General features: G+C 44.9%; 1 protein-coding gene across 1 annotated transcript; it reads right to left on the bottom strand.

Moving 5' to 3' along the window:
* Positions 1-8,169: 8,169 nt before the first annotated feature.
* LOC128354666 (glucocorticoid-induced transcript 1 protein-like) lies at positions 8,170-24,836 on the bottom strand (the record flags this gene model as incomplete). Its single annotated transcript, XM_053314853.1, has 6 exons — positions 8,170-8,881; positions 10,803-10,923; positions 12,848-13,037; positions 18,149-18,286; positions 19,289-19,414; positions 24,747-24,836. Coding segments are annotated over 6 exons (1,074 nt in total), but the record flags the coding sequence as incomplete, so codon positions are not given.
* Positions 24,837-25,183: the final 347 nt, after the last annotated feature.

The following is a 25,183-nucleotide window of genomic DNA, read 5'->3' as shown; positions in this document are numbered from 1 at the left end:
AAAGAAAGAGAGAGAGATCCAGTTAGGGTTGTAAATAACTTGTCCATAAAATCTGCCTGCTGGTTAAAGACATAAACTACATTACTGTGGTACCTTCCTTCCCTTTCCTCCCTTCATTCTTCCCTCCTTTCCTTTCTTCCTTCTTCTCTCCTTTCTTTTCTTCTTTCTCCCTTCCTTCCCTCCTTCCACCCTCCTTCTTCTCTCCTTTCATTCCTTCCTTCCCTCCTTCCCGCCCTCCTTTCCCTTCCTTCCTTCTTCCTCCTTTCATTCCTTCCTTCCCTCCTTCCGCCCTCCTTTCCTTCCTTCCTTCTTCCTCCTTTCGTTCGTTCCTTCCATCTTTCCTTCCTTCTGCCCTCCTTTCCTTCCTTCTTCTTCTCTCCCTTCCTTCCTTCCTTCCTTCCTTCCTCCATTCCCTCATCCATTCCTTCCTTCCTTCCTTCCTTCCTTCCTTTCTTTCTCCCTCCTTTGCTTCCTCCTTTCCTTCATTCATTCCTTCCTTCATTCCTTCATTCCCTCCATTTCCTTTCTCATTCCGTCTTTCCTCTCCTTACTTCCTTCCTCTTTTCCTTTTTTCTCACTTCCTTCCTCTTTCCTCCCTTCCTCCCTTCCTTCCTCATTTCCTTCCTTCCTTCCACATTCCATCTTTCCTCTCCTTACTTCCTTCCTCTTTTCCTCCTTCCTTCCTTCCTTCGTTACTTCCTTCCTTCCTGTATTATTAACCCTTGTGTCGTCCTCCAGGGTCAAATTGACCCCGTCCCTTCCTTCCTTCCGTCTGTACTTCCGCCAATCCCCTTTCTTCCCTCCTTTTTCCTTCCTTCTTTCCTCTCCTCTCTTCCTTCCTTCTTCCCTCCTTTCCTTATACTTATTTCTTCCTCCCTTCCTTCTTTCCTCCCTCCCTCCTTCTCTCTTTCTTTCCTCTTTCCTCCCTTCCTTCCTTCCTCCTTTCCTCCCTTCCTTCCTCATTTCCTTCTTTCACCACTTCCTTCCTTCCTTCCTTCTTTCCTTCCTTCCTTCCTTCCTTGAACTGAGCACATCAGGAGTGTTAATGTTTAGTGTGGATACCTCAGTATGAGTTTGGAACAATAAGCCTTTGAATCAGCTGCCTTTGGAAATCTGTAGTCTGTCGTAGCATTCATACTTTATCTCTGACTCTCATTACTGAAGATTTAAAAAAATAAGGCTGCAGGCTATTTCCTGAAATACAACAGGAAACAGAAAGAAAGACATGGCAAAGATCAGAGTTTATATAAAATAGTGCAACACACACACACACAGCGAGTGAAGGAAAGTTAATACAGAGAAATAGTTTTTATCAAATTATATTTTTCTGCCATTAAATCAACAAAACTGATCCAATTATTTCACACGTGTGGAAGGAAGGAAGTCAGGCAGGAAGTCAGGCAGGAAGTCAGGCAGGAAGTTTCTTTTTATTTATTAAATATTAAATATAGCTATTTTTGGATGGAGGAAGGAAGGAAGGAATGGAGGAGGGAATGGAGGAAGGAGGAAGGAAGAAGGAAGGAAAGGAGGAGGGAATGGAGGAAGGAAGGAAGAAGGAAGGAAAGGAGGAGGGAATGGAGGAAGGAAGGAAGGAAGGAATGGAGGAGGGAATGGAGGAAGGAAGAAAGAAGGAAAGAAGGGAGGAAGGAAGGAAGGAATGGAGGAGGGAATGGAGGAAGGGAGGAAGGAAGGAAGGAAGGAGGGAATGGAGGAAGGAAGGAAAGAAGGAAGGAAAGAAGGGAGGAAGGCAGGAAGGAAGAAGGAAGGAAAGGAGGAGGGAATGGAGGAAGGAAGAAGGAAGGAAGAAGGAAGGAAGGAAAGGAGGGAGGAAGGAATAAGGAAGGAAAGGAAGGAAGGAAGGAAAGGAGGAGGGAATGGAGGAAGGAAGGGAGGAGGGAAGGAAGGAAGGAAGAAGGAAGGAAAGGAGGAGGGAATGGAGGAAGGAAGAAGGGAGGAAGGAATGGAGGAGGGAATGGAGGAAGGAAGAAGGAAGGAAAGAAGGAAGAAGGAAGGAAGAAGGAAGGAAATCAACATAACTGATCCAATTATTTCACACGTGTGGAAGGAAGGAAGTCAGGCAGGAAGTCAGGCAGGAAGTTTCTTTTTCTAAGTTTTATGTTTTAGTGTTTTTGCTACTTGATGTATTTTTGATCCCGAGTATGATCTTTAAATTTGTGAATGTGTAAAAAACACATATCACTTCCTGATAACTGCATGTTGCATGACTTCTTTTATGTAGTAAAGTGAGGTTGAATGAACAATATGTTTAAATAATGTGGGATTTATTCTTTCTTTTTTTTTTAAAGATTGGAGGAAGTATTTATTTGTCATTCATGGGAAGTATATGCAGTTTTCAGTGTATTGTTTTCAGAGCCAAGCTAACTGGATATACATACGATACAATCATTAGGGCTGTCAGCGTTAACACGTTAATCGCGATTAGATTAATGCAATCCATAACACGATAATTTTTAAAAATCTCATTTTAATGTTGCAAGCCTTTTTGTCCCTTCTACTCCCCCGTAGACGGCTCCTCTAGCTGTAGCGCTATGCTTTGAAGTGGCCTCCTGCAGTAAACCTACCGCGCTGATGGAAAGTAAGAGAGCTACTGGACTTTTGAACGGCTTGTTTAACTTTAAAACACTTCCAGACGCTTCAGTTGACAAGTCAAAAGTAAAATGCAACCTGTGTCAAACGGAGTTTAACTACCACCGGAGTACGTGGAGTTTGAGTTAGCACCTCCACGCTAAACACCCAGGTGCAGCCAAGCCAGCCTCAGCTCCACCAAAGGACCATTTTGGAGTGTGGGAGTCGCAGCAGAGCCGTGATTGATTCCCAGTTAAGACACTCTGGTAAGAAATGCTTTACATTATGGGCTTAAAACTGCCTTCAAATGGAAAATAACAGGATTTTAAACATGCAATTCAAAACACCATTAATCGCGATTAACTATGGAAACTCTGCGATTAATCGCGATTAAAAAATTAATCGTTTGACAGCCCTAACAATCATATATTACTGATTTCTACAATGCTGCATAAATTGAATATACTGTATATCGGAGTAAATGCCTTAAATCTACTCACAGGTCGACATTATAGAGCCTCATCGCTATCATTAGTGGGTTTGTTTCAAATCTTATAACTGAGTGTACATTTATCATTTTTTTGTAACTTAGCTTTGTGTCATTTTCGATGTTGAAGCCATGTGACATTTGTTAATATAACCAAATACATTGATTGCCTTACCTTGACTCCTATTTGTATAGAAAAGTGATGAATACTGGAGTTATTGAGCTGCTGTGTGTCTCTTTATGACCCTGGAAGAAGATTACATATCAATCCAAACAGAGATTTTTTGTTTTCTTTATTGAAAAACACACACACAAAGATCTACATAAAAATGCGTAATACACAGGAGAACTGAATCATTACTGCCAAAAAACATGGCAACCATTTATTTATTTATTCTTAACTGCAATGCACATGTGATTAAAATCAGAGTAAGTATGATTGAAACTCTCAGAGCTGAAAGCAGAGCCGAGTATTTCAACTCAATCTGTGTGGAATGCGTTTGCATACGTTGTTCATATTTGTGCTTCTGTGTGTGCAAGTGGCTTTCATACACCAAAAGGTTTTTTTTTGTTTTTTGTTTTTTTTATTTGGAATGAAACATTAACTAAAGTTTAACTCTGTCATTCAAAAATCAAGTGTTCAATGTGGTGATAAAACTTGTGCAGGTGGCTTCGAGTCACAGCTGCTGGAATATGAACGCTGAACAAAAACTGTGTTACACAATAAATGTTAGTGTAGCTTTACCTCAAACAAAAAAAATGATTGCACACTCAAGTTCTGATTGTTTTAACTTACAAATTGGTCTAAAATAAAAAACAGCGATTATCATCTCACTTCCAAGTAAGTGCTTAGGCTTAGTTTAGCAATTAGCGCCTGTATTTAAAACACTATGAACCAGTGTTTATCTGTCCTCCAACTGTCTCTAAACACAACTAAAACACACATAAACATTATGCTTCTGGCACTAAAAACGTGCCTCTCATGTCCCAAATACATGATGGGCCTTTCATCCTTTTGTAATTTGCTTTGGTACATATTTAGGGGGGAGGGGGGAGGGGGGGGGGTAACGAACGAACAACATAATTGTCAACTTTTTAATTTTGGGAGGGTGTGTAGCTTATGTAGCTAGCTGCTGCTGCTGCTGCTGCTCGCCGTCGACCGACTCAAGACAGCGATCTCTGGAATGTGTCGTAGCACCTCAAAAACTCTCAACCTGAACAGCCTGAAGAGGTTAATGCAAAAAAAAAAAAAAAAAAAACGGGTCACAATCATCATGTGACATCAATCAGTTGATTCAGTTTCAGTCTGTAATATCCTCTCCCTCTCCAAAGGGAAAAGGAACTTCTGAGAAAGACTCGGGGGGTGTCTCTCTGGAGCAGAAAGTCTCATAAACACTGGGGAAAGGCATCATAGTCCAAACAAGTACATTCCACATGACCTGAGTTATTGTTCTGGGTAGTGTGTGGGGGGGGCAATAAAACAAGGCAATGGGGGAGTTGTGTGTGCTTAGCGATTGGTTATTTGGTCACTGAATAAAAACAGCTGATATTTGCATTTTGTGTGTTTTAGCTAACAAGAGTTTTATTAACCCTTTATAGGACACTCATTGAAAGGAAGGGAGGGAGGAAGGAAGGAAGGAAGGTAGGGAGGGGGGAAGAAAGAAAGAGAGGAGGAGGGAGGGAGGGAGGAAGGGAAGAAAGAAGGAAGGAAGAAGAAAGGGGGATGGAGGAAGGAAAGAAGGAAGGGAGGAGGGAAGGAGGGAGGGAGGAGAGAAGGAGGGAGGGAGGAAGAACAGATGGAAGTAAGGAAAAGAAGGAAGGAAGGATGGAGGAAGGAAAGAAGGAAGGGAGGAGAGAAGGAGGGAGGGAGGAAGGACAGATGGAAGAAAGGAAAGGAAGGAAGGACGGAGGAAATAAGGAACGAGGGAGGGAGAAAGGAAAAGAGGAAGGGAAGAAAGAAGGCAGGGAGGAAGGAAAGGAAGGAAGGAAGGAAGGAAGGAAGGAAGGAAGGATATTTTGGGATATTTACAGAAGTTACCAAATATGATTATTTGCCCAATAAAGGGTTAAGGTGATCAGGCAAAGAAATGCAGATGTAGGTCTTGGTGGCTTGTGGGCCTGTTGGGTGGAGCCTGCACTCTTAACGACTTGCTGGTGTTCACATAGACAGTGTGTAGTACTTTTAAAATAAACATAAAATAGGCCACGGCCGGTATCGATGATGTGAGCCAGGTCGTAACAAGTGCAAACAATGTGGTTTAAGTGTGTGGGGCAATAGCGTTGTGTGACTGTAAGGAGAGAGGAAGGAAGAAGGGAGGAAAGGAAAGGAAAGGAAAAAAGGAAGGAGGGAGGCAGGAAGACAAGAAGGAAGAAAGGTAGGAAAGGAGGGAGGAAGGAAGGAAAGAAGGAAGGAAAGGAGGGAGGAAGGAAGGAAAGAAGGAAGGAAAGGAGGGAGGAAGGAAGAAGGGAGGAAAGGGGGGAAAGGAAAGAAGGAAGGGAGGAAAGGAAAGAAGGAAGGAAAGGAGGAAGGAAGGAAGGAAGGAGGGAGGAAAGAAGGAAGGAAAGGAGGGAGGAAGGAAGGAAGGAAGGAAGGAGGGAGGAAAGAAGGAAGGAAAGGAGGGAGGAAGGGAGGAAGGAAGGGAGGAAAGGAAAGAAGGAAGAATGAAGGAAAGGAGGGAGGGAGGAAGGAAGGAAGGAAGGAAAGGAGGGAGGAAGGAAGGAGAGAGGAAGGAAGGAAGGGAGGAAAGGAAATGTGGTTAAGTGTGGGGCAATAGCGTTGTGTGACTGTAAGACATCTGAGTTATAAATGTGAAACAATCATTTTTCCATCTTGTAAAAAGATCTTTAGACTCGTTGCTTTAAATATCATGATAATATCTTTCTTCCTTTTAACCCTCCTGTTGTCCTCGAGTCAAGGAAGGAAGGGAGGGAGGAAGGGAGGGAGGGAGGGAGGACGGAAAGGAGGGAGGAAAGGAAAGGGAAAAAGGAAGGTGGGAGGCAGGAAGACGAGAAGGAAGAAAGGTAGGAAAGGAGGAGGGAGGAGGGAAGGAGGGAGGAAAGAATGAAGGAAAGGAGGGAGGAAGGAAGAAGGAAGGGAGGAAAGGAAAGAAGGAAGGGAGGAAAGGAAAGAAGGAAGAAGGAACTGCTTCTATTTTTTTTTTTCCTTTTAACCCTCCTGTTGTCCTCGAGTCAAGGAAGGAAGGAAGGGAGGGAGGACGGAAAGGAGGGAGGAAAGAAGGGAAGAAAGGTAGGAGGAAGGGAGGAAGGAAGAAGGAAGGGAGGAAAGGAAAGGGAAAAAGGAAGGAGGGAGGCAGGAAGACTAGAAGGAAGAAAGGTAGGAAAGGAGGAGGGAGGAAGGAAGGAGGGAGGAAAGAATGAAGGAAAGGAGGGAGGAAGGAAGAAGGAAGGAGGGAGGCAGGAAGACGAGAAGGAAGAAAGGTAAAGGAAAGGAAAGAAGGAAGAATGAAGGAAAGGAGGGAGGAAGGAAGGAAAGGAGGGAGGAAGGAAGGAAGGAGAGAGGAAGGAAGGAAGGGAGGAAAGGAAAGGAAAAAAGGAAGGAGGGAGGCAGGAAGACGAGAAGGAAGAAAGGTAGGAAAGGAAGAGGGAGGAAGGAAGGAGGGAGGAAAGAATGAAGGAAAGGAGGGAGGAAGGAAGAAGGAAGGGAGGAAGGAAGGAAAGGAGGGAGGAAGGAAGGAAAGGAGGGAGGAAAGAAGGGAAGAAAGGTAGGAGGAAGGGAGTAAGGAAGAAGGAAGGGAGGAAAGGAAAGAAGGAAAGGAGGGAGGAAGGAAGAAGGAAGGGAGGAAAGGAAAGAAGGAAGGGAGGAAAGGAAAGAAGGAAGAAGGAACTGCTTCTATTTTTTTTTTTTCCTTTTAACCCTCCTGTTGTCCTCGAGTCAAGGAAGGAAGGAAGGGAGGGAGGACGGAAAGGAGGGAGGAAAGAAGGGAAGAAAGGTAGGAGGAAGGGAGGAAGGAAGAAGGAAGGGAGGAAAGGAAAGGGAAAAAGGAAGGAGGGAGGCAGGAAGACTAGAAGGAAGAAAGGTAGGAAAGGAGGAGGGAGGAAGGAAGGAGGGAGGAAAGAATGAAGGAAAGGAGGGAGGAAGGAAGAAGGAAGGAGGGAGGCAGGAAGACGAGAAGGAAGAAAGGTAAAGGAAAGGAAAGAAGGAAGAATGAAGGAAAGGAGGGAGGAAGGAAGGAAAGGAGGGAGGAAGGAAGGAAAGGAGGGAGGAAGGAAGGAAGGAGAGAGGAAGGAAGGAAGGGAGGAAAGGAAAGGAAAAAAGGAAGGAGGGAGGCAGGAAGACGAGAAGGAAGAAAGGTAGGAAAGGAAGAGGGAGGAAGGAAGGAGGGAGGAAAGAATGAAGGAAAGGAGGGAGGAAGGAAGAAGGAAGGGAGGAAGGAAGGAAAGGAGGGAGGAAGGAAGGAAAGGAGGGAGGAAAGAAGGGAAGAAAGGTAGGAGGAAGGGAGTAAGGAAGAAGGAAGGGAGGAAAGGAAAGAAGGAAGAGAGGAAAGGAAAGAAGGAAGAAGGAAGGAAAGGAGGGAGGAAAGAATGAAGGAAAGGAGGGAGGAAGGAAGGAAAGGAGGGAGGAAGGAAGGAAAGAAAAGAGGAAGGAAGGAAGGGAGGAAAGGAAATGTGGTTTAAGTGTGGGGCAATAGCGTTGTGTGACTGTAAGACATCTGAGTTATAAATGTGAAACTATCATTTTTCCATCTTGTAAAAAGACCTTTAGACTCGCTGAACACTCAACAGCTAACAAGCTGCTTTAAATATCATGAGAGTAGAAAACATCTCTCTTCTATCTCACAGTTTTGGATTCTTTTTTTTTTTTCCTTTTTGATTTCATTTCATCATCATCTCGACTCATCTCTTCTGGTGCTACTAAACAATAATTTGAGCAGTCATTTTTTATTTTTTGTTGGGGTTTTTTTTTTTTAGTTTTTTTTTTGTTGTTGCAATAACAAAAAAGCAAAAAGCTATTTCTCTTATGGTTGTTGTCACGGTTACAGAGGAGAAGGCTAGGTTAGTGATGGGGTGAAGAAGAAGAAAGGCCGTGCCCAAGGTCTAATCTTAACAAACATTTGACCCCCCCCCCAAAAAAAAAAAAAAAAAAAAAAAAAGTTTCCTTTGATGAATCATCCGAGTTCAGTGGGACAGACACTGGGACCGAGCAGCAGCTTTACTGGTACCACTGCCCCTCCCCCAGTGTGTCATGTCTAGACCTTGGGCACTCCCTGCTGGCTAACGTTAGGATTAACGGAGTGCAAGGACTTTTTTTTTTTTCTTTTTCCATTTTTCTTCTTTTTTTTTTTTACAATTTTTGTTTTAAAACCAACACCAGCCGGCTCGTTGAAACACTTCAGAGCTCGGCGTGGTCGTGGTCGTGGTCGTGTTTCTATACCTGAGGACTAGCTGGTGAGCAGTACTTGTGCCGAGGAGGCTTCTTTCCCCATCCCGTCTCCGTCAGGGCTGCTGTCTGTGTTCCTGTCGGTGCTCCAGCAGTCAGCGGAGCCCGGAAAGGAAGATGGAGGTGGAGGAGGTGGAGGAGGCAACGGCGGCAGTGGAGGAAGAGGCGGTGAGGATGCGGCGGTGGGCAGCAGAGTCGAAGTCACCTGAGGCCCTGGGCTGTCGTTGCCGTGGAGACCGCTGGGGTTGACGACGACAGAGGAGGAGCAGGAGGAGGAGGAGGAGGAGACGGGGGAGAAGAGGGAGGAGCAGAGGAGTTTGACGGGGCAGAAGGCGGAGCCCCTGGGGATGAAGTTCACCTTGTTCTTGTCGGGGCACGAGAAGAGAGGGAAGCCTTTTGATTTGCCCGACCTGAAACAACACAAGTTAAAAAGCTCAGTGGGTTTCTTTTTTTTTTTTTTTTTTTTTGCTTCTTTCATTTACTATTCATTACTCTTTTAAGTCCTCTTTCTTCCTTATATCTGTCCTTCCTTCCTTCCTTCCTTCTTTCAAGTCCTCTTTCTTCCTTATATCTGTCCTTCCTTCCTTCCTTCCTTCTTTCAAGTCCTCTTTCTTCCTTATATCTGTCCTTCCTTCCTTCCTTCTTTCAAGTCCTATTCCTTCCTTATATCTGTCCTTCCTTCCTTCCTTCTTTCAAGTCCTCTTTCTTCCTTCCTTCCTTCTTTCCTTATATCTGTCCTTCCTTCCTTCCTTCTTTCAAGTCCTCTTTCTTTCTTCCTTCCTTCTTTCCTTCCTTCCTCCCTGTCTTCTTTTCCTTCCTTCCTCCCTGTCTTCTTTTCCTTCCTTCCTTCCTTCCTTCCTTCCTTCCTTTCTGTCTTCTTTTTCTTCCTTCTTTCTTTCCATCTGTCCTTTCTTCCTTCTTTCTTTTTTTCTTTGCTTCTTATTTACTATTCATTCGACCGTTCTGATTACATGCAACCCACAGTCACCCTCATCTCTGCCGCCCACAATGCAAATAAGCTTGTTAGCTTTGCTGTACTCTCTCCTCTAACAGGATCTCAGAGTCCATTAAACTGTACAGTAAACTTTCCTTTTAACCCTCCTGTTGTCCTCGAGTCAAGGAAGGAAGGAAGGGAGGGAGGGAGGGAGGGATGGATGAAGGACGGAAAGGAGGGAGGAAAGAAGGAAGGAAAGGAGGGAGGAAGGGAGGAAGGAAGAAGGAAGAGAGGAAAGGAAAGAAGGAAGGGAGGAAAGGAAAAGAAAGAAGGAAGAAGGAAGGAAAGGAGGGAGGGAGGCAGGAAGGAGAGAAGGAAGAAAGGTAGGGAGGAAGGGAGGAAGGAAGAAGGAAGGAAAGGAAAGAAGGAAGAAGGAAAGAAAGGAGGGAGGAAGGAAAGACGGAAGGAAGGAAAGGAAAGAAGGAAGAAGGAAGGAACGGAGGGAGGAAGGAAGGAAGGAAGGGAGGAAAGGAAAGAAGGAAGGAAGGAAGGAAGGGAGGAAAGGAAAGAAGGAGGAAAGAAGGAAGAAGGAAGGAAAGGAGGGAGGAAGGAAGGAGGGAAGAAAGGGGGATGGAGGAAGTACTGACGGAAGGAAGGAAGGAAGGGAGGGAGGAAAGAAGAATAAGACGGGGTCAATTTGACCCGGGAGGACGACACGAGGGTTAATGATCAGTACGCTCACACAGCAGACAAAAGAACAAGTGTGCAGTAGGAAGATGTCAAACATGAGGGCGCATTTAAAGAAAACTAAAAAACCAGGAAGATCGGAAGGAAGGGAAGATTGGAAGGAAGGAAGGAAGGACAGATGGAAGGAAGGAAGGAAAAAGAAGATCGGAAGGAAGGAAGGGAAGATAGGAAGGATGGAAGGAAGGAAGGAAAGATCGGAAGGAAGGAAGGAAGGAAGGGAAGAAGGACAGATGGAAGGAAGGAAGGAAAAGAAGATCGGAAGGAAGGAAGGAAGGAAAGATCGGAAGGAAGGAAGGGAGGAAGGAAGGAAGGGAAGAAGGACAGATGGAAGGAAGGAAGGAAAAAAAGATCCGAAGGAAGGAAGGGAAGATAGGAAGGAAGGAAGGAAGGGAAGAAGGACAGATGGAAGGAAGGAAGGAAAAGAAGATCGGAAGGAAGGAAGGAAGAAAGGTAGGAAGGACAGATGGAAGGAAGGAAGAAAGGGAGGAAGGACAGATGGAAGGAGGAGAAGAGAAGACAAGAAGGAAGATCGGAAGGAAAGAAGGAAGGAAGGGAAGATCGGAAGGAAGGAAGGGAAGATCGGAAGGAAGGAAGGAAGGAAGGAAGGAAGGAAGGAAGATAGATCATACAGTGAGAGAAATTTGACTTACACCAACTCCTCGAACACTTTGACCCTCTCGCAGCCCTCTGGAGGTTCCCGCTTGAACATGTAGCTGTTGTTAGGTTTGGGGGAGGTGGCAAACTTTGGGAGAGGAGAACTGCACACACTGTCTGGAAATACAGAAACACAATATACAACTTTTACTTTGTTTCTTTTAAGTTAAAACATTTGAAAATAGAAAAACTTATTTTGTTATCAATTCTGGACCCTGACCCTCCTTTACAGCAGAGGAGTCAAACTCATTTTCATTCAAGGGCCACATACAGACCAGTTTGATCTCATGTGGGCCGGATCATTAAAAGGAAGGAAGGAAGGAAGGAAGGAAGGAAGGAAGGAAGGAAGGAAGGAAGGAAAAGAAGGAGAAGGAAGAAAGATGGAAGGAAGAAAGGGAGGAAGAAAAGATGGAAGGAAGGAAGAAAGGGAGCAAGGACAGATGGAAGGAGGAGAAGAGAAGACAAGAAGGAAGATCGGAAGGAAGGAAGGAAGGAAGGGAAGATCGGAAGGAAGAAAGGAAAAGAAGGAGAAGGAAAAAAGATGGAAGGAAGAAAGGGAGCAAGGACAGATGGAAGGAGGATAAGAGAAGACAAGAAGGATGATCGGAAGGAAGGAAGGAAGGGAAGATCGGAAGGAAGGAAGGGAAGATTGGAAGGAAGGAAGGGAAGATGGAAGGTAGGAAAGATAGGAAGGAAGGAAGGAAGGAAAGAAGGAAAGATCGGAAGGAAGGAAGGAAAGAAGGAAAGATCGGAAGGAAGGACAGATGGAAGGAAGGAAGGAAAAGAAGATCGGAAGGAAGGAAGGGAAGATCGGAAGGAAGGAAGGAAGGAAGGAAGGAAAGAAGGACAGATGGAAGGAAGAAAGGAAAAGAAGGAGAAGGAAAAAAGATGGAAGGAAGAAAGGGAGCAAGGACAGATGGAAGGAGGATAAGAGAAGACAAGAAGGATGATCGGAAGGAAGGAAGGAAGGGAAGATCGGAAGGAAGGAAGGGAAGATTGGAAGGAAGGAAGGGAAGATGGAAGGTAGGAAAGATAGGCAAGGCAAGGCAGTTTTATTTATAGAGCGCATTTCATACACAATGGCAACTCAATGTGCTTTACATAAAACAGAAAAACATGTAATTTGAGAAACTTAAAACATACAATTAACCCCCCCCCACCCCCCCACCCCATAATAAAAACAAAGTACAGAAAAATAGAAAGAGAGAAATAAAATGATTGCAGCATAAAATAATAAATTAGCTTTAAAATCATTAAAAGGACAAAGAGTGCAAATGAAAGATTAAAATGTAAAGTGCTTTAGAAGAGCTCAATCATAAGCTCAGGAGAAGAGAAATGTTTTTAACCTGGATTTAAACATGTTCACAGTTGGGGCTGATTTCAGTTCTGCTGGTAGTTTGTTCCAGTTGTGTGCAGCATAACAGCTAAAAGCTGCTTCACCATGTTTAGTTTGAACTCTGGGCTCAAACTAAACTAGGAAGGAAGGAAGGAAGGAAAGAAGGTAAGATCGGAAGGAAGGAAGGAAGGTAGGAAGGAAGGAAGGAAGGGAGGAATAAAGGAAGGAAGGGAAGATCAGAAGGAGGGAAGGAAGGAAGGAAGGAAGGAAGGAAGGGAAGAAGGACAGATGGAAGGAAGCAAGGAAAAGAAGGAGAAGGAAGAAAGATGGAAGGAAGAAAAAGGGAGCAAGGACAGATGGAAGGAGGATAAGAGAAGACAAGAAGGAAGATCGTAAGGAAGGAAGGGAAGATCGGAAGGAAGGAAGGGAAGATCGGAAGGAAGGAAGGACAGATGGAAGGAAGGGAAGATTGGAAGGAAGGAAGGAAGGAAGGAAAAGAAGATCGGAAGGAAGGAAGAAAGGTAGGAAGGAAGGAAGGAAGGGAGGAATAAAGGAAGGAAGGGAAGATCAGAAGGAGGGAAGGAAGGAAGGAAGGAAGGAAGGAAGGGAAGAAGGACAGATGGAAGGAAGGAAGGAAAAGAAGGAGAACTGACCCTAAAACTTCCCTCTCCACCATCATTCCACCTTAAGAGCACGGTGCCTCACCTTTGTCGATGTCCTCTGCAGAACAGGGGCTTCCCTCGGGGGAGTGGAGGTGGTCGGGGCTGCAGGGGCGGGGCGACGGGCTGGAGTCACCGCTGGAGGGGGCCTGGGTGTCCGTGTCACGTGTGTCCCCGCTGTTGCTATAGCGATGCGGAGGGAAGGGGGCGCGACGGCCATCCACCGCATCCATGGCCTGTGAGGTCAGAGTGCGGAAGAGGTGGTGAGAGGTCAGAGGTCAGAGGTCACACGAGGTTAAGGGATAGGGGTACACAGACCCTAAAAACAGCAAAGTGGTGGAGCTTAGTGTCGTTAACCCTTTAAAGTCTGAGTTTATTGGACCTTCTGACAAGTAATTAAAAAAGATGTCCTCGAAGGAAGGGAGGAAGGAGGAAGGAAGAAGGAAGGAAAGGAGGGAGGAAAGAAGGAAAGGAGGGAGGAAGGAAGGAGGGAAGGAAAGAAAAGGAGGTAGGAAGGAGGGAGAAAGGAAAAGAGGAAGGGAGGGAGGAAGGGAGGAAGGAAGGGGGGAGGAAAGGAGGGAGGGAAAGGAGAGAGGAAGGAAGGAGGCAAGGAAGGAAAAGAGGAAGGAGGGAGAAAGGAAAAGAGGAAGGGAGGGAGGAAGTAAAGAAGGACAGACGAAAGAAGGAAAGGAGGGAGGAAGGAAGGAGGGAAGAAAGGAAAGGAAGGAGGTAGGAAGGAGGGAGAAAGGAAAAGAGGAAGGGAGGGAGGAAGTAAAGAAGGACAGAAGGACAGAGAAAAGAAGGAAGGGAGGAAGGAAAGGAGGGAGGAAGGAAGGAGGGAAGGAAGGAAGGAAGGAAGGGGGAGGAAAAAGAGACAAGGAAGGAAGGGAGAAAAGAAGAAAGGAAGGAAGGAGGGAGGGAGGAAGGAAGGAAAGACGGAAGGGAGGAAGGACAGAAGGAAGCAAGGGAGGAAAGACGGAACAGTCAAAACAGATGGGTGATACGGGGTTAAAAGCAAACATCTGAGCTCTTAAAGTGTTCCTGTGTGAACTTACAGGATGAAATTGCCACTGAATCAACTACAATGTCCAAAACCTAGGCTGGAGACTGGTGCTAAAAAGGCCTCTGGTGTGTTTGTGTGTCTGTTTAAAGGGCAATTGGAGAAGCAAACACTGCACCATATGCTAGCACTCGACAGTAGATGAACAGTGTCATGTGCAGAGCGCTCTGATTCAAATGGGAGAGAAGGCCTGGTGCACAGCAGGCTGTAAATCTGTAGGGGTGTGTGTGTGTGTGTGTGTGTGTGTGTGTGTGTGTGTGTGTGTGTGTGTGTGTGTTAGACTTTCAAAGAGGGGAGTTTTACAGACCTGCCAAAGTTTACTACCCCACATCAAGCATGATTCACGCATCTCCTCACCTCCGAGGGATTTAATTCAGTGTGAGGGAGAATATATGTGTGTTCTCCTGCCCGACTGTACGGTGTGCAATGTTAAAGTTGACTGAAGAGTAAGTGTGCGTGAATGTTATAAATTTTATTAACCCTTTATAGGACACTCATTGAAAGGAAGGGAGGAAGGAAGGGAGGGAAGGATGGAGTAAAGAAGGAAGGAAGGAAGGTAGGGGGGAGGAAAGAAAGAGAGAAGGAGGGAGGGAGGAAGGGAAGAAAGAAGGAAGGAAGGAAGAAGAAAGGGGGATGGAGGAAGGAAAGAAGGAAGGGAGGAGAGAAGGAGGGAGGGAGGAAGGGAAGAAAGAAGGGAGGAGAGAAGGAAGGAAGGACGGAGGAAGGAAAGAAGGAAGGGAGGAGAGACGGAGGGAGGGAGGAAGTACAGATGGAAGGAAGGACGGAGGAAATAAGGAACGAGGGAGGGAGAAAGGAAAAGAGGAAGGGAAGAAAGAAGGCAGGGAGGAAGGAAAGGAAGGAAGGATGGAAGGAAGGAAGGATGGAAGGAAGGAAGGAAGGATGGAAGGAAGGAAGGTAGGGGGAGGAAAGAAAGAGAGAAGGAGGGAGGGAGGAAGGGAAGAAAGAAGGAAGGGAGGAATAAGAAAGGGGGATGGAGGAAGGAAAGAAGGAAGGGAGGAGAGAAGGAGGGAGGGAGGAAGAACAGATGGAAGTAAGGAAAGGAAGGAAGGAAGGACGGAGGAAATAAGGAACGAGGGAGGGAGAAAGGAAAAGAGGAAGGGAAGAAAGAAGGCAGGGAGGAAGGAAAGGAAGGAAGGATGGAAGGAAGGAAGGATGGAAGGAAGGAAGGAAGGATGGAAGGAAGGAAGGTAGGGGGAGGAAAGAAAGAGAGAAGGAGGGAGGGAGGAAGGGAAGAAAGAAGGAAGGGAGGAATAAGAAAGGGGGATGGAGGAAGGAAAGAAGGAAGGGAGGAGAGAAGGAGGGAGGGAGGAAGAACAGATGGAAGTAAGGAAAGGAAGGAAGGAAGGACGGAGGAAATAAGGAACGAGGGAGGGAGAAAGGAAAAGAGGAAGGGAAGAAAGAAGGCAGGGAGGAAGGAAAGGAAGGAAGGAAGGAAGGAAAGGAAGGGAGGAAGGACGGAGGAAAGAAGGAGGGGGGGGGGGGCGCAGAGGGCCTGAGAGGAATTATAACAATAATAATAAATTATGATAATGAGAGGAAGACAAACAGCGCTGTGAGGTCTAAACAAGCCAGAAGTCATTTTTTAAATAAACCTGTCTGTGTTTAGACAGTTTTAGCTTCAGGAGCTAACGGCAGCTAACACTGAGCTGCTGCTCCACACGTTCATTAACCCTCCTGCTGTCCTCGAGTCAAGGAAGGAAGGAAGGGAGGGAGGAAGGAAGGACGAAAGAAAGGAGGGAGGAAGGGAGGAAGGGAGCTAACGGCAGCTAACACTGAGCTGCTGGAGGAAGCTGCTGCTCCACACGTTCATTAACCCTCCTGCTGTCCTCGAGTCAAGGAAGGAAGGAAGGGAGGGAGGGAGGAAGGAAGGACGAAAGAAAGGAGGGAGGAAGGGAGGAAAGGAAAGAAGGAAGGAAAGGAGGGCGGAAGATAGGAAGGGAGGACGAAAGAAAGGAGGGAGAAAGGGAGGAAAGGAAAGAAGGAAGGAAAGGAGGGAGGCAGGAAGGAGAGAAGGAAGAAAGGTAGGAAGGGAGGGAGGAAGGAAGGAAGGAGGGAGGAAAGAAGGAAGGGAGGGAGGAAGGAAGGGATGAAAGAAAGGAGGGAGGAAGGGAGGAAAGGAAAGAAGGAAGGAAAGGAGAGAGGAAGGGAGGAAGGAAGAAGGAAGGAAAGGAGGGAGGCAGGAAGGAGAGAAGGAAGAAAGGTAGGAAAGGAGGGAGGAAGGAAGGAAGGAGGGAGGAAAGAAGGAAGGGAGGGAGGAAGGACGGACGAAAGAAAGGAGGGAGGAAGGGAGGAAAGGAAAGAAGGAAGGAAAGGAGGAAGGAAGGAAGGAAATGAGGAAGGAAGGAAATAACAAAGGAAGGAGGAAAAGAGGAAAGAAGTAAGGAGAGGAAGGAAGGAATGAGGAAGGAAGGAAGGAAGGAGAGAAGGAAGGAAGGAAGTGAGGAACAGTCAAAAGAGATGGGGTCAATTTGACCCGGGAGCAGAACAGGAGGGTTAAAGGACATAAATGATGTTTTTAGGGCGTGTGAATAACCTCACACAGCAAATATGACAGATGTGGCGTTTAATTTACTGTTGCTTCCTCTACTAGAGGAAGTAAAGTGTCACTAACCCTAACCCTAACCTTTTATCAAACACTTTACTGACAGTCTGTAAACACTTTGAGTCAGAGTCAAAAAGCTTTAATGATATTTTGTGTCCAGCTGCACCAGTTTGTGATGTGCCAATTTATGTCTGCAGCACAAACAGGAAGTGTCACACAGAGCAGAAGCAGAATGTGGAGAGTTGATGATCTGTCAATTAATATTTCAGAGTATATAAGGTTATAATTAGAGCTGACAGCGTTAAAGCGTTAATCATGATTAGATTAATGCATTAATCGCGATTAGATTAATGCAATCCATAAACTTTTGACTGTTCCTTCCTTCTCTCCTTCCTTCCTCATTCCGTCTTTCCTCTCCTTACTTCCTTCCTCTTTTCCTCCTTCCTTCTCTCCTTCCTTCCTTCCTCATTCCGTCTTTCCTCTCCTTACTTCCTTCCTCTTTTCCTCCTTCCTTCCTCATTTCCTTTTTCCTCCCTTCCTGCCTTCTTTCCTCCCTTCCTTCGTTCCTTCCTCATTTCCTTCTTTCCCCACTTCCTTCCTTCCTTCTTTCCGCCTTTCTTCCCTTCCTTCCTTCCTTCTTTCCTCCTTTCCTCCCTTCCTTCGTTCCTTCTTCATTTCCTTCTTTCACCACTTCCTTCCTTCCTTCCTTCCTTCCCCCCTCCCTCTTTTCCTCCCTTCCTTCTATCCTCCTTTCCTTCGTTCCTTCCTCATTTCCTCGTCACACAGAGTAGACGTACTCGGAGAACAATAAGCTAAATGTGGAGAGTTGATGTGAGTTATATTTGATATTCCCGCTCTGCTCCTTTGTTCTCTACTGTAAGATCTGTTAATTAATATTTCAGAGTATTGAAGGTTATAATTAGAGCTGACAGCGTTAACGCGTTAATCACGATTAGATTAATGCAATCCATAAACTTTTGACTGTTCCTTCCTTCTCTCCTTCCTTCCTTCCTTTCTTCCTCATTCCGTCTTTCCTCTCCTTACTTCCTTCCTCTTTTCCTCCTTCCTTACTTCCATATTTCCGTCCTGTCTTCTTTTCCTACTTCCTTCCTTCCATCTTTCCTTCCTTCCTTCCTTCCACCTTTTGTTCCCGTCTTCTTTTCTTCGATCTGTCCTTCCTTACTTCCTTCCTTCGATAGCACTGTCCTGTCTTCTTTTCCTACTTCCTTCCTTCCTTCTCTTTTTTCCATCCACCTGTCTTTCTTCCCTTCCTTCCAGTCTTCTTTTCCTTCCTTCCTTCCTTCCTTCCATCTTCACTTACTTCACTCCATCTTTCGTTCCTGTCTTCTTTTCCTTCTTTTCTTCCATCTGTCCTTCCTTACTTCCATATTTCCGTCCTGTCTCCTTTCCTTCCTTCCTTCTCTTTTTTCCATCCACCCGTCTTTCTTCCCATTCTTCCATCTTTTCTTCCTGTCTTCCTTTCCTTCCTTCCTCCCTTCCTTCCTTCAATCCTTTTAATAATCCGGCCCACATCAGATCAAATTGGACTGAATGTGGCCCCTTGAATGAAAATGAGTTTGACACCGCTGCCCTCAAGTACAAGTACAGCAACTGATATTCAGCTGCTCTAAATCTTCCAAAACCAGTCTCGACTTCAAATGTGCTGCTCAACAAATCACTAAGAATAATATTTAAAGCTGCTGGTGTATATTAAAACAACCTACCTGTATCCCCTGCTCCCAGTTTTCTCTGATAAACACATTTTCTAGCTCGTGGCTGATGCCTTCCACGCTGCTCGGCACTCTGGATATGAAGGATTTTGGCACCGGGATTGTCGATAAGGCTGATGAAGTTCCCTTGTACTAGAAAAAAAAAAGTTAAATACAGTGATAAATTACAGCTATGAAACATGTCAAAGTAATAAGACACTAAAAAGACTCAGATTTAGGTCAATTGTATAATCAAATACATAAGTTAGCACATGTCTTGGTGTCACTCTGATCTGCTCGCGGTGTCGAATTGTCGTTGACCCAGTTTAATGAGATATTTAATCTCAGGAGGCTTTCAGTTTAAATACATGTCACTAAAGTGGGATTGAATGTCATAGGGAAGGAAAAACACAGCCATGATTGTGATCTACCGCCGATGGGTGCGGGGCATAGCATATCACTTGTTTATGTTAATTTTCCCACAGTGGTTGATGTGGACCGTTGCCGGGCATCAGTTAATGAATGAACTGCAAACATGGAGAGAGAGCGAGAGGCATGCCCAGACACAGTCCCTCCTCTCTCTCTCTCTCCAGTCGTCTTCTTCGTCTAACAGCAGTAGTGGTCAGCACAGGGACTCATTAACTAGACCTCTGCAGGAAAATGCTGTGCAACATGCAAATCATAATGCACTCAAACATCTAATATGACTTATAAATCTATATGAATACACAGTCATTTTCATTCTACACCTAATCCCCCCCAACAGTGGATGCATTATTTTACAATGCAGGAATAATTATTGCATGTTTAAAGCCTACAGCTGTCAAACAGACTTAACCTGATGTAGCAAATGCGCAAATAAAATCCTTATTGATCTATAATTTGGGATTGTTAACCTAGTAATGTTGACAGCAACCTACTGTAGCTTTACTCCTGTGTTCACTTTCTGTTCTCTTATCTCCTGCAGCTGTGATATGGTTTGGTCACCGTCTGTTTAATGTGTTTTTTGCTTGGCTGCTAAGCTACCTTATCATATCACCGCTGTCAGGGTAAAATCTTGCATCACCAAAGTCAGAGTTGGTTAATGTTTTCACCTGAAAGAGCACACCTGTGACTCAGTTTGTTGAGGCATGAATACTGACATGAATAGCTCACCTGAGGTTGGCATGCAGTGCCATGCTGTGCCTGTTGCGGCAGCTGCAGTGAGCTCTGCTCTCTGTCTTTGCTCTGCCGGCTGACCTGTTTGCTGCGCTGCAGCTGCAGTCTCAGTTTAGCAATCTGCTGGAAGAAAAGCAACACAACTTAAGCAACTGACACATTTCTGAGTTGTGAAGGAAAGATCTCTGTCAATGTGTGACTCTAAGAGACAAAGCATGCACATTTCCAGGTCTTATATTTATATTTTAGGTCTCTACTTCAAACTCCTTATTTATCTTATACTAATCTTTGTTGTCTGAAATAGGCCAATTGACCTCCTGTCTCTTTTAAGCCTGACATTCCCACTCTGTTCTGATTGGCCAGCTCCTAGAAGCTGGCCCTCAGCTGACCCCAGGAAGTGCTGCAAGGCTTTGAAGTCGATTTGACATTATAGCCAAATTGTTAAATTATAACTTCCGGGTTCAACAGGAGCTCAAAAGTATTTTTCCTTGTAAACAATCATGGGAAGAGGAGCAGCTGTAGCATCACAATATCCATAAAATTACTAATTTCATTATCTGAATTTGATCCATTTGGTCCGATAACATTTGTAAAGTATTGATTGACATGTTATTTATTTCTTGATTAAATTGTAACATGATGAAATACTGACAATCAAAACTCTTATGAAATCATATGCCCTGATGAGCCAAGTTTAACCTGCATTTCATCTGCAAGTGAAAGTACAAATCCTCACTGCCCCCTTTGCACATATTACATTAATATAACTATAATAATGTTGTGCTTGGATGGCTTCTTCTCTTCTGTAGCTGACAACAGTAACATGATACTTTATATTTCCTTCTGTGTGCATCAATCCTGATTTGACTCTGAGCAATGAAGTCAGCCAAGTATGTCTGATGATGATGAAATAAGTCAATGGGTGTTTCTCTATCTGGCCTAAGTATCGACCGACCTACAGTAAAAACAGGATACCCTTTGTGAGCTTAACAGACGTAGCTGTACTATGCAGACAAAGGTGTGGTCTTCCAGTGCTGATCTCGTAATCCAGGCAACACAGTCAACAAAGAGACTCACTCTTCTCATAGATGTCCTCCCACACATGTAATCGCAGAGGTTAGGGAACTCGAGTGCGGTTCACTACATTACATTGAGTGACCGCAGCAGTCGATAATGACAAGTCCAGGCAATCCCGAAGTAATCTCAGAGGATGAGAAGAAGGGAGGTTTTCCTGGCTCTGCTGTGCTATTGATTGTGCAGGCCGGGGGCTGTGGGGACTGTGTTGCAGAAAGCTGAACAGTGAAACTTCCTGTCGGGGGGCCTGGTGGTTGCAGTGTGGACACATTTACAAAATCTGATTTGAATTCAGTTCAGATTTTATGTGATCACACTGCTGGGAGTCTGTAGCTGATAAATGGGTTTTAAAGTACCTCTTTATGTGGCTGTGTTGAGTAAGATGTGTCTCTTGCTGTCTCCTTTCAACAGCTGTTAACACTGCAAATCTGTCGAGCTGTACTTTACATCAAATCCTCTTCATAATAAAAGCTTCAACACTTTCTTCTTTGATCTTAATTTATCAGTAATGTCAGTAAAAGTTAAGATTCTTGTGCGTCCAGGTTTGTCAGATGTGATTAGAAGATAAAAACTGACCTGAAATGACAAGTGTAACTGTGTAAGTCTGCTCCATTCAAAGCCCATTATAGTATTGTTTAAACCAGGGGTGTCAAACATGCGGCCCGTGGGCCAGATCCGGCCCGCCAAGGGGTCCAATCCGGCCCACTTTCCTTCCTGTGTTCTTTTCCTTCCTACCGTCCTTTGTTCCTTTCTTCCTTCCTTTCATCTGTCCTTCCTACCTTCCTATTTTCCTTTCTTCCTTCCATCTGTCCTTCCTACCTTCCTATTTTCCTTTCTTTGTTCCTTCCTTCCTTTCCTTTTCTTCCTTCTGTCCTTCCTCCCTTTCTTCCTTCTGTCCTTCCTCCCTATCTTCCTTCTGTCCTTCCTCCCTTTCTTCCTTCTGTCCTTCCTACCTTTATTCCTTCTGTCCTTCCTCCCTTTCTTCCTTCTGTCCTTCCTCCCTTTCTTCCTTCTGTCCTTCCTCCCTTTCTTCCTTCTGTCCTTCCTCCCTTTCTTCCTTCTGTCCTTCCTACCTTTATTCCTTCTGTCCTTCCTCTCTTTTTCCTTCCTTCTTTCCTTCCATCTGTCCTTCCTACCTTTATTCCTTCTGTCCTTCCTCCCTTTCTTCCTTCTGTACTTCCTTCCATCTGTCTTTCCTACCTTTCTTCCCTCCTTCCTTTTGCCTGTCTTTCCTTCCTTCCCTTCTTATTTCCTCCCTCTCTTCCTTCTGTCCTTCCTTCCTTTCTTCCTTCTGCCTTTCCTCCCTTTCTTCCTTCTGTCCTTCCTCCCTTTATTCCTTCTGTCCTTCCTCCCTTTCTTCTTTCCTTCCATCTGTCTTTCCTACCTTTCTTCCCTCCTTCCTTTTGTCTGTCTTTCCTTCCTTCCCTTCTTATTTCCTTCCTTCCTTCCTTCCTTCCTTCTTTCCCTCCATCTTTTTAATGATCCGGCCCACATGAGATCAAATTGGTCTGTATGTGACCCTTGAATGAAAATGAGTTTGACACCTCTGGTTTAAACACTACATTATAAACTTATTGCTCGGCATGTTGGTAATAAAAATTAAAGTCATGTAAGGAATGTAAGTTTGCGAGCTGTTCTGGGTTGAAGCAGATTCTTTTGAGAGTATTTGTGAGTTGTGAGTTCTGGTCAATATAAACAAAAAAAACAAAAAAAAACCCAAAACATCTGTGTGCCATTAATATTTTGGAACAAGTCTTATTGCTTAGAAACGGAGAAGAAAATAGAAAATATGAGTCCATTGTGTTGCAGGGGCATCTGTGAGACTTTTGAGTAACATGAGAAATACTGCAAAAGGTCAATCAGTGCAAGTGCAACAGTTGAAGAGGGAACAATATGGCTGTTTCACCCTCGAGAGGAGCTCCTGCACTGTAGGGCTGGGCAATTAATCGAAAAATCATCGAAACCGACATTTAGAAACTCTAATCGACTTAATCTTGCTCATGTCAGTTAATCGTGGTGTTCACTGTTGCCATGGCAGCAAAGGTTGCATATGTTTAAAGGAGTTTGAAAAATTGTCTCCAGTGATCATTTGAACCCAAACCAAGTAAACTAGACATTAACCTCAGCTTAGTCACACCTTAACCTTCCTGTTGTCCTCGAGTCAAGGGAGGGAGGGTGGAAAGGAAGGAAGGAAGGAAGGAAAGGAGGGAGGAAGGGAGGAAGGAAGAAGGAAGGGAGGGAGGAAGGAAGGAAGAAGGAAAGAAAGGAGGGAGGGAGAAAGGACGAAAGAAGGAAAGGAAGGAGGGAGCGAGAGGAGGAAGGGAGGAAAGGAAAGAAGGAAGGGAGGAAAGGAAGGAAGGACAGAGGAAAGAAGGAACAGTCAAAACAGACGTGGTGAATTTGACCCGGGCGGACAACAGGAAGATTAAAACATCTTTATTTTCACTCCCTAAAGATACTCATGTGTGAGGGCAGCAGTGGAAAATACTAAAGAAACTGTGAAAATACATCATTGTTCATCAAGGGTGGAGATAATCGTTCATTAATCGTAATCGAAGTTAAAAGTTCAATTAATCGTGATTTTGATTTTTGCCATAATCGCCCAGCCCTACTGCACTGTCTCTCAAAAACAACAGGAACATAATGAGATGCGAGGGTGCAGTTTGAGAGAGAGAGAGAGAGAGAGAGAGAGAGAGAGAGAGAGAGAGAGAGAGAGGAGAGAGAGAGAGACAGAGAGAGAGAGACAGACAGAGTGAGATAGAGAGAGAGAGAGAGAGAGGAGAGAGAGAGAGAGAGTGAGACAGAGAGAGGAGAGAGAGAGAGAGAGAGAGAGAGATAGAGAGAGAGACAGAGAGAGAGACAGACAGAGAGAGGAGAGAGAGAGAGAGACAGACAGAGTGAGATAGAGAGAGAGAGACAGACAGAGTGAGATAGAGAGAGGAGAGAGAGAGAGAGAGACAGAGAGAGGAGAGAGAGAGACAGAGAGAGAGAGATAGAGAGAGAGACAGAGAGAGGAGAGAGAGAGAGAGACAGACAGAGAGAGACAGACAGAGTGAGATAGAGAGAGAGAGAGATAGAGAGAGAGAGACAGACAGAGAGAGACAGAGAGAGGAGAGAGAGAGAGAGTGAGACAGAGAGAGGAGAGAGAGAGAGAGAGAGAGACAGAGAGAGAGAGACAGACAGAGTGAGATAGAGAGAGAGAGAGAGAGAGAGAGAGAGAGAGAGAGAGAGAGAGAGAGAGAGAGAGAGAGAGAGAGAGAGAGAGAGAGGAACAGGGGATAAATTTAGACTGTGGTCTTGGAGAGCTTGAGACCTAATAGCTCCATGTGGTCTGGCTGGTTGGCCACTAAACCCAGCAGATAGACAGGAGTGGAAACCTCAGACCCTGACACATAAAACACATTTCAGATGTCAGAAGTTGCTCTGTTGCTTCCTGTCTTCTTTTCCTTCCTTCCTTCCTTCCTTCCTTCCATCTGTCCTTCCTCAAAAACAACACCCAGCAGATAGACAGGAGTGGAAACCTCAGACCCTGACACATAAAACACATTCTGAGTAAATGGACTGAGCCTCAACTCGTCACCGTGTGTGGTGTTTGCTGTCAGAAGTTGCTTCCTGTCTTCTTTTCCTTCCTTCTGTCCTTCCTCCCTTTCTTTCCGTCCTTCGTTCCTCACATTTTTCTTCCCTGTCTTCTTTTCCTTCCTTCCTCCCACCATTTCTTCCTTCCTTCCATCTGTCCTTACTTCCTCCCTTTCTTTCTTTTTTCCTTCTTTCCGTCCTTCGTTCCTTCCATCTTTCCTCCCCGTCTTCTTTTCCTTTCTTCCTTCCTTCCTCCCTGCCTTTCTTCCTTCCTTCCTCCCACCATTTCTTCCTTCCTTCCATCTGTCCTTCCTGTCTTCTTTTCCTTCCTTCTGTCCTTCCTCTCTTTCTTTTTTCCTTCTTTCCTTCCATCTTTCTTCCCTGTCTTCTATTCCTTCCTTCCTTCCTTCCTCCCACCATTTCTTCCTTCCTTCCATCTGTCCTTCCTTCCTCCCCTTCATTCTTTTTTCCTTCTTTCCTTCCTTCATTCCTTCCATCTTTCCTTCCTGTCTTCTTTTCCTTCCTTCCTTCCTCTCTTTCTATTTTCCTTCTTTCCTTCTTTCTTTCCTTCCTGTCTTCTTTTCCTTCCTTCCTTCTTTCCTCCCTGCCTTTCTTCCTTCCTTCCTCCCACCATTTCTTCCTTCCTTCCATCTGTCCTTCCTCAAAAACAACACAAATCGTGACCGTGTGTGGTGTTAGTTGTCAGAAGTTGCTCTGAGGGGAGGGAGAGGAAGAGGGAGAGGAAGAGGGAGAGGGAGAGGGAGGGGGGGGGGGTGAGCAGAGAGGTTAAGACAGGTGAATCTACCTCTTTAAGGTGGTCTGCGCTGCCCCAGGAGGCTGATCTCTGGTGAGGACTTCCCTGTTCTGCTCCCTCATCAATCCAGAGACCTGGAGTCTGAGAGAAAACACAGAAACATACAAGCTGAGTGACACATAATCATATGTTACACAACTCTTTATTCTTCCCCTCTGACACACACACACAACTTTTAAATCCCGGTGCATAAACACGTCCATTGTGTGTGTGTGAACCTCAAAGATATTCAAATAAAATAAGATTACATCATCATCCCTTTAAAGCCTGAGATTAACTAACCTGCAGTTTCTACAATGTGTTTAAGCAGCAGGGTTGTTTACAGACATCAGACAAACTGAAAAAGGGTCACAGATGTATTCAGAGCTTGTTGAGTCCTGCACCAAATCAACATATATATATATATAAATATATATATATATACCCAT

Source organism: Scomber japonicus (assembly GCF_027409825.1).
Source record: "Scomber japonicus isolate fScoJap1 chromosome 10 unlocalized genomic scaffold, fScoJap1.pri SUPER_10_unloc_1, whole genome shotgun sequence".
Taxonomy (NCBI): Eukaryota; Metazoa; Chordata; class Actinopteri; order Scombriformes; family Scombridae; genus Scomber; species Scomber japonicus.
The sequence above is the reverse complement of the archived record's forward strand: the minus strand, read 5'-3'. Positions and strand labels throughout refer to the sequence as shown.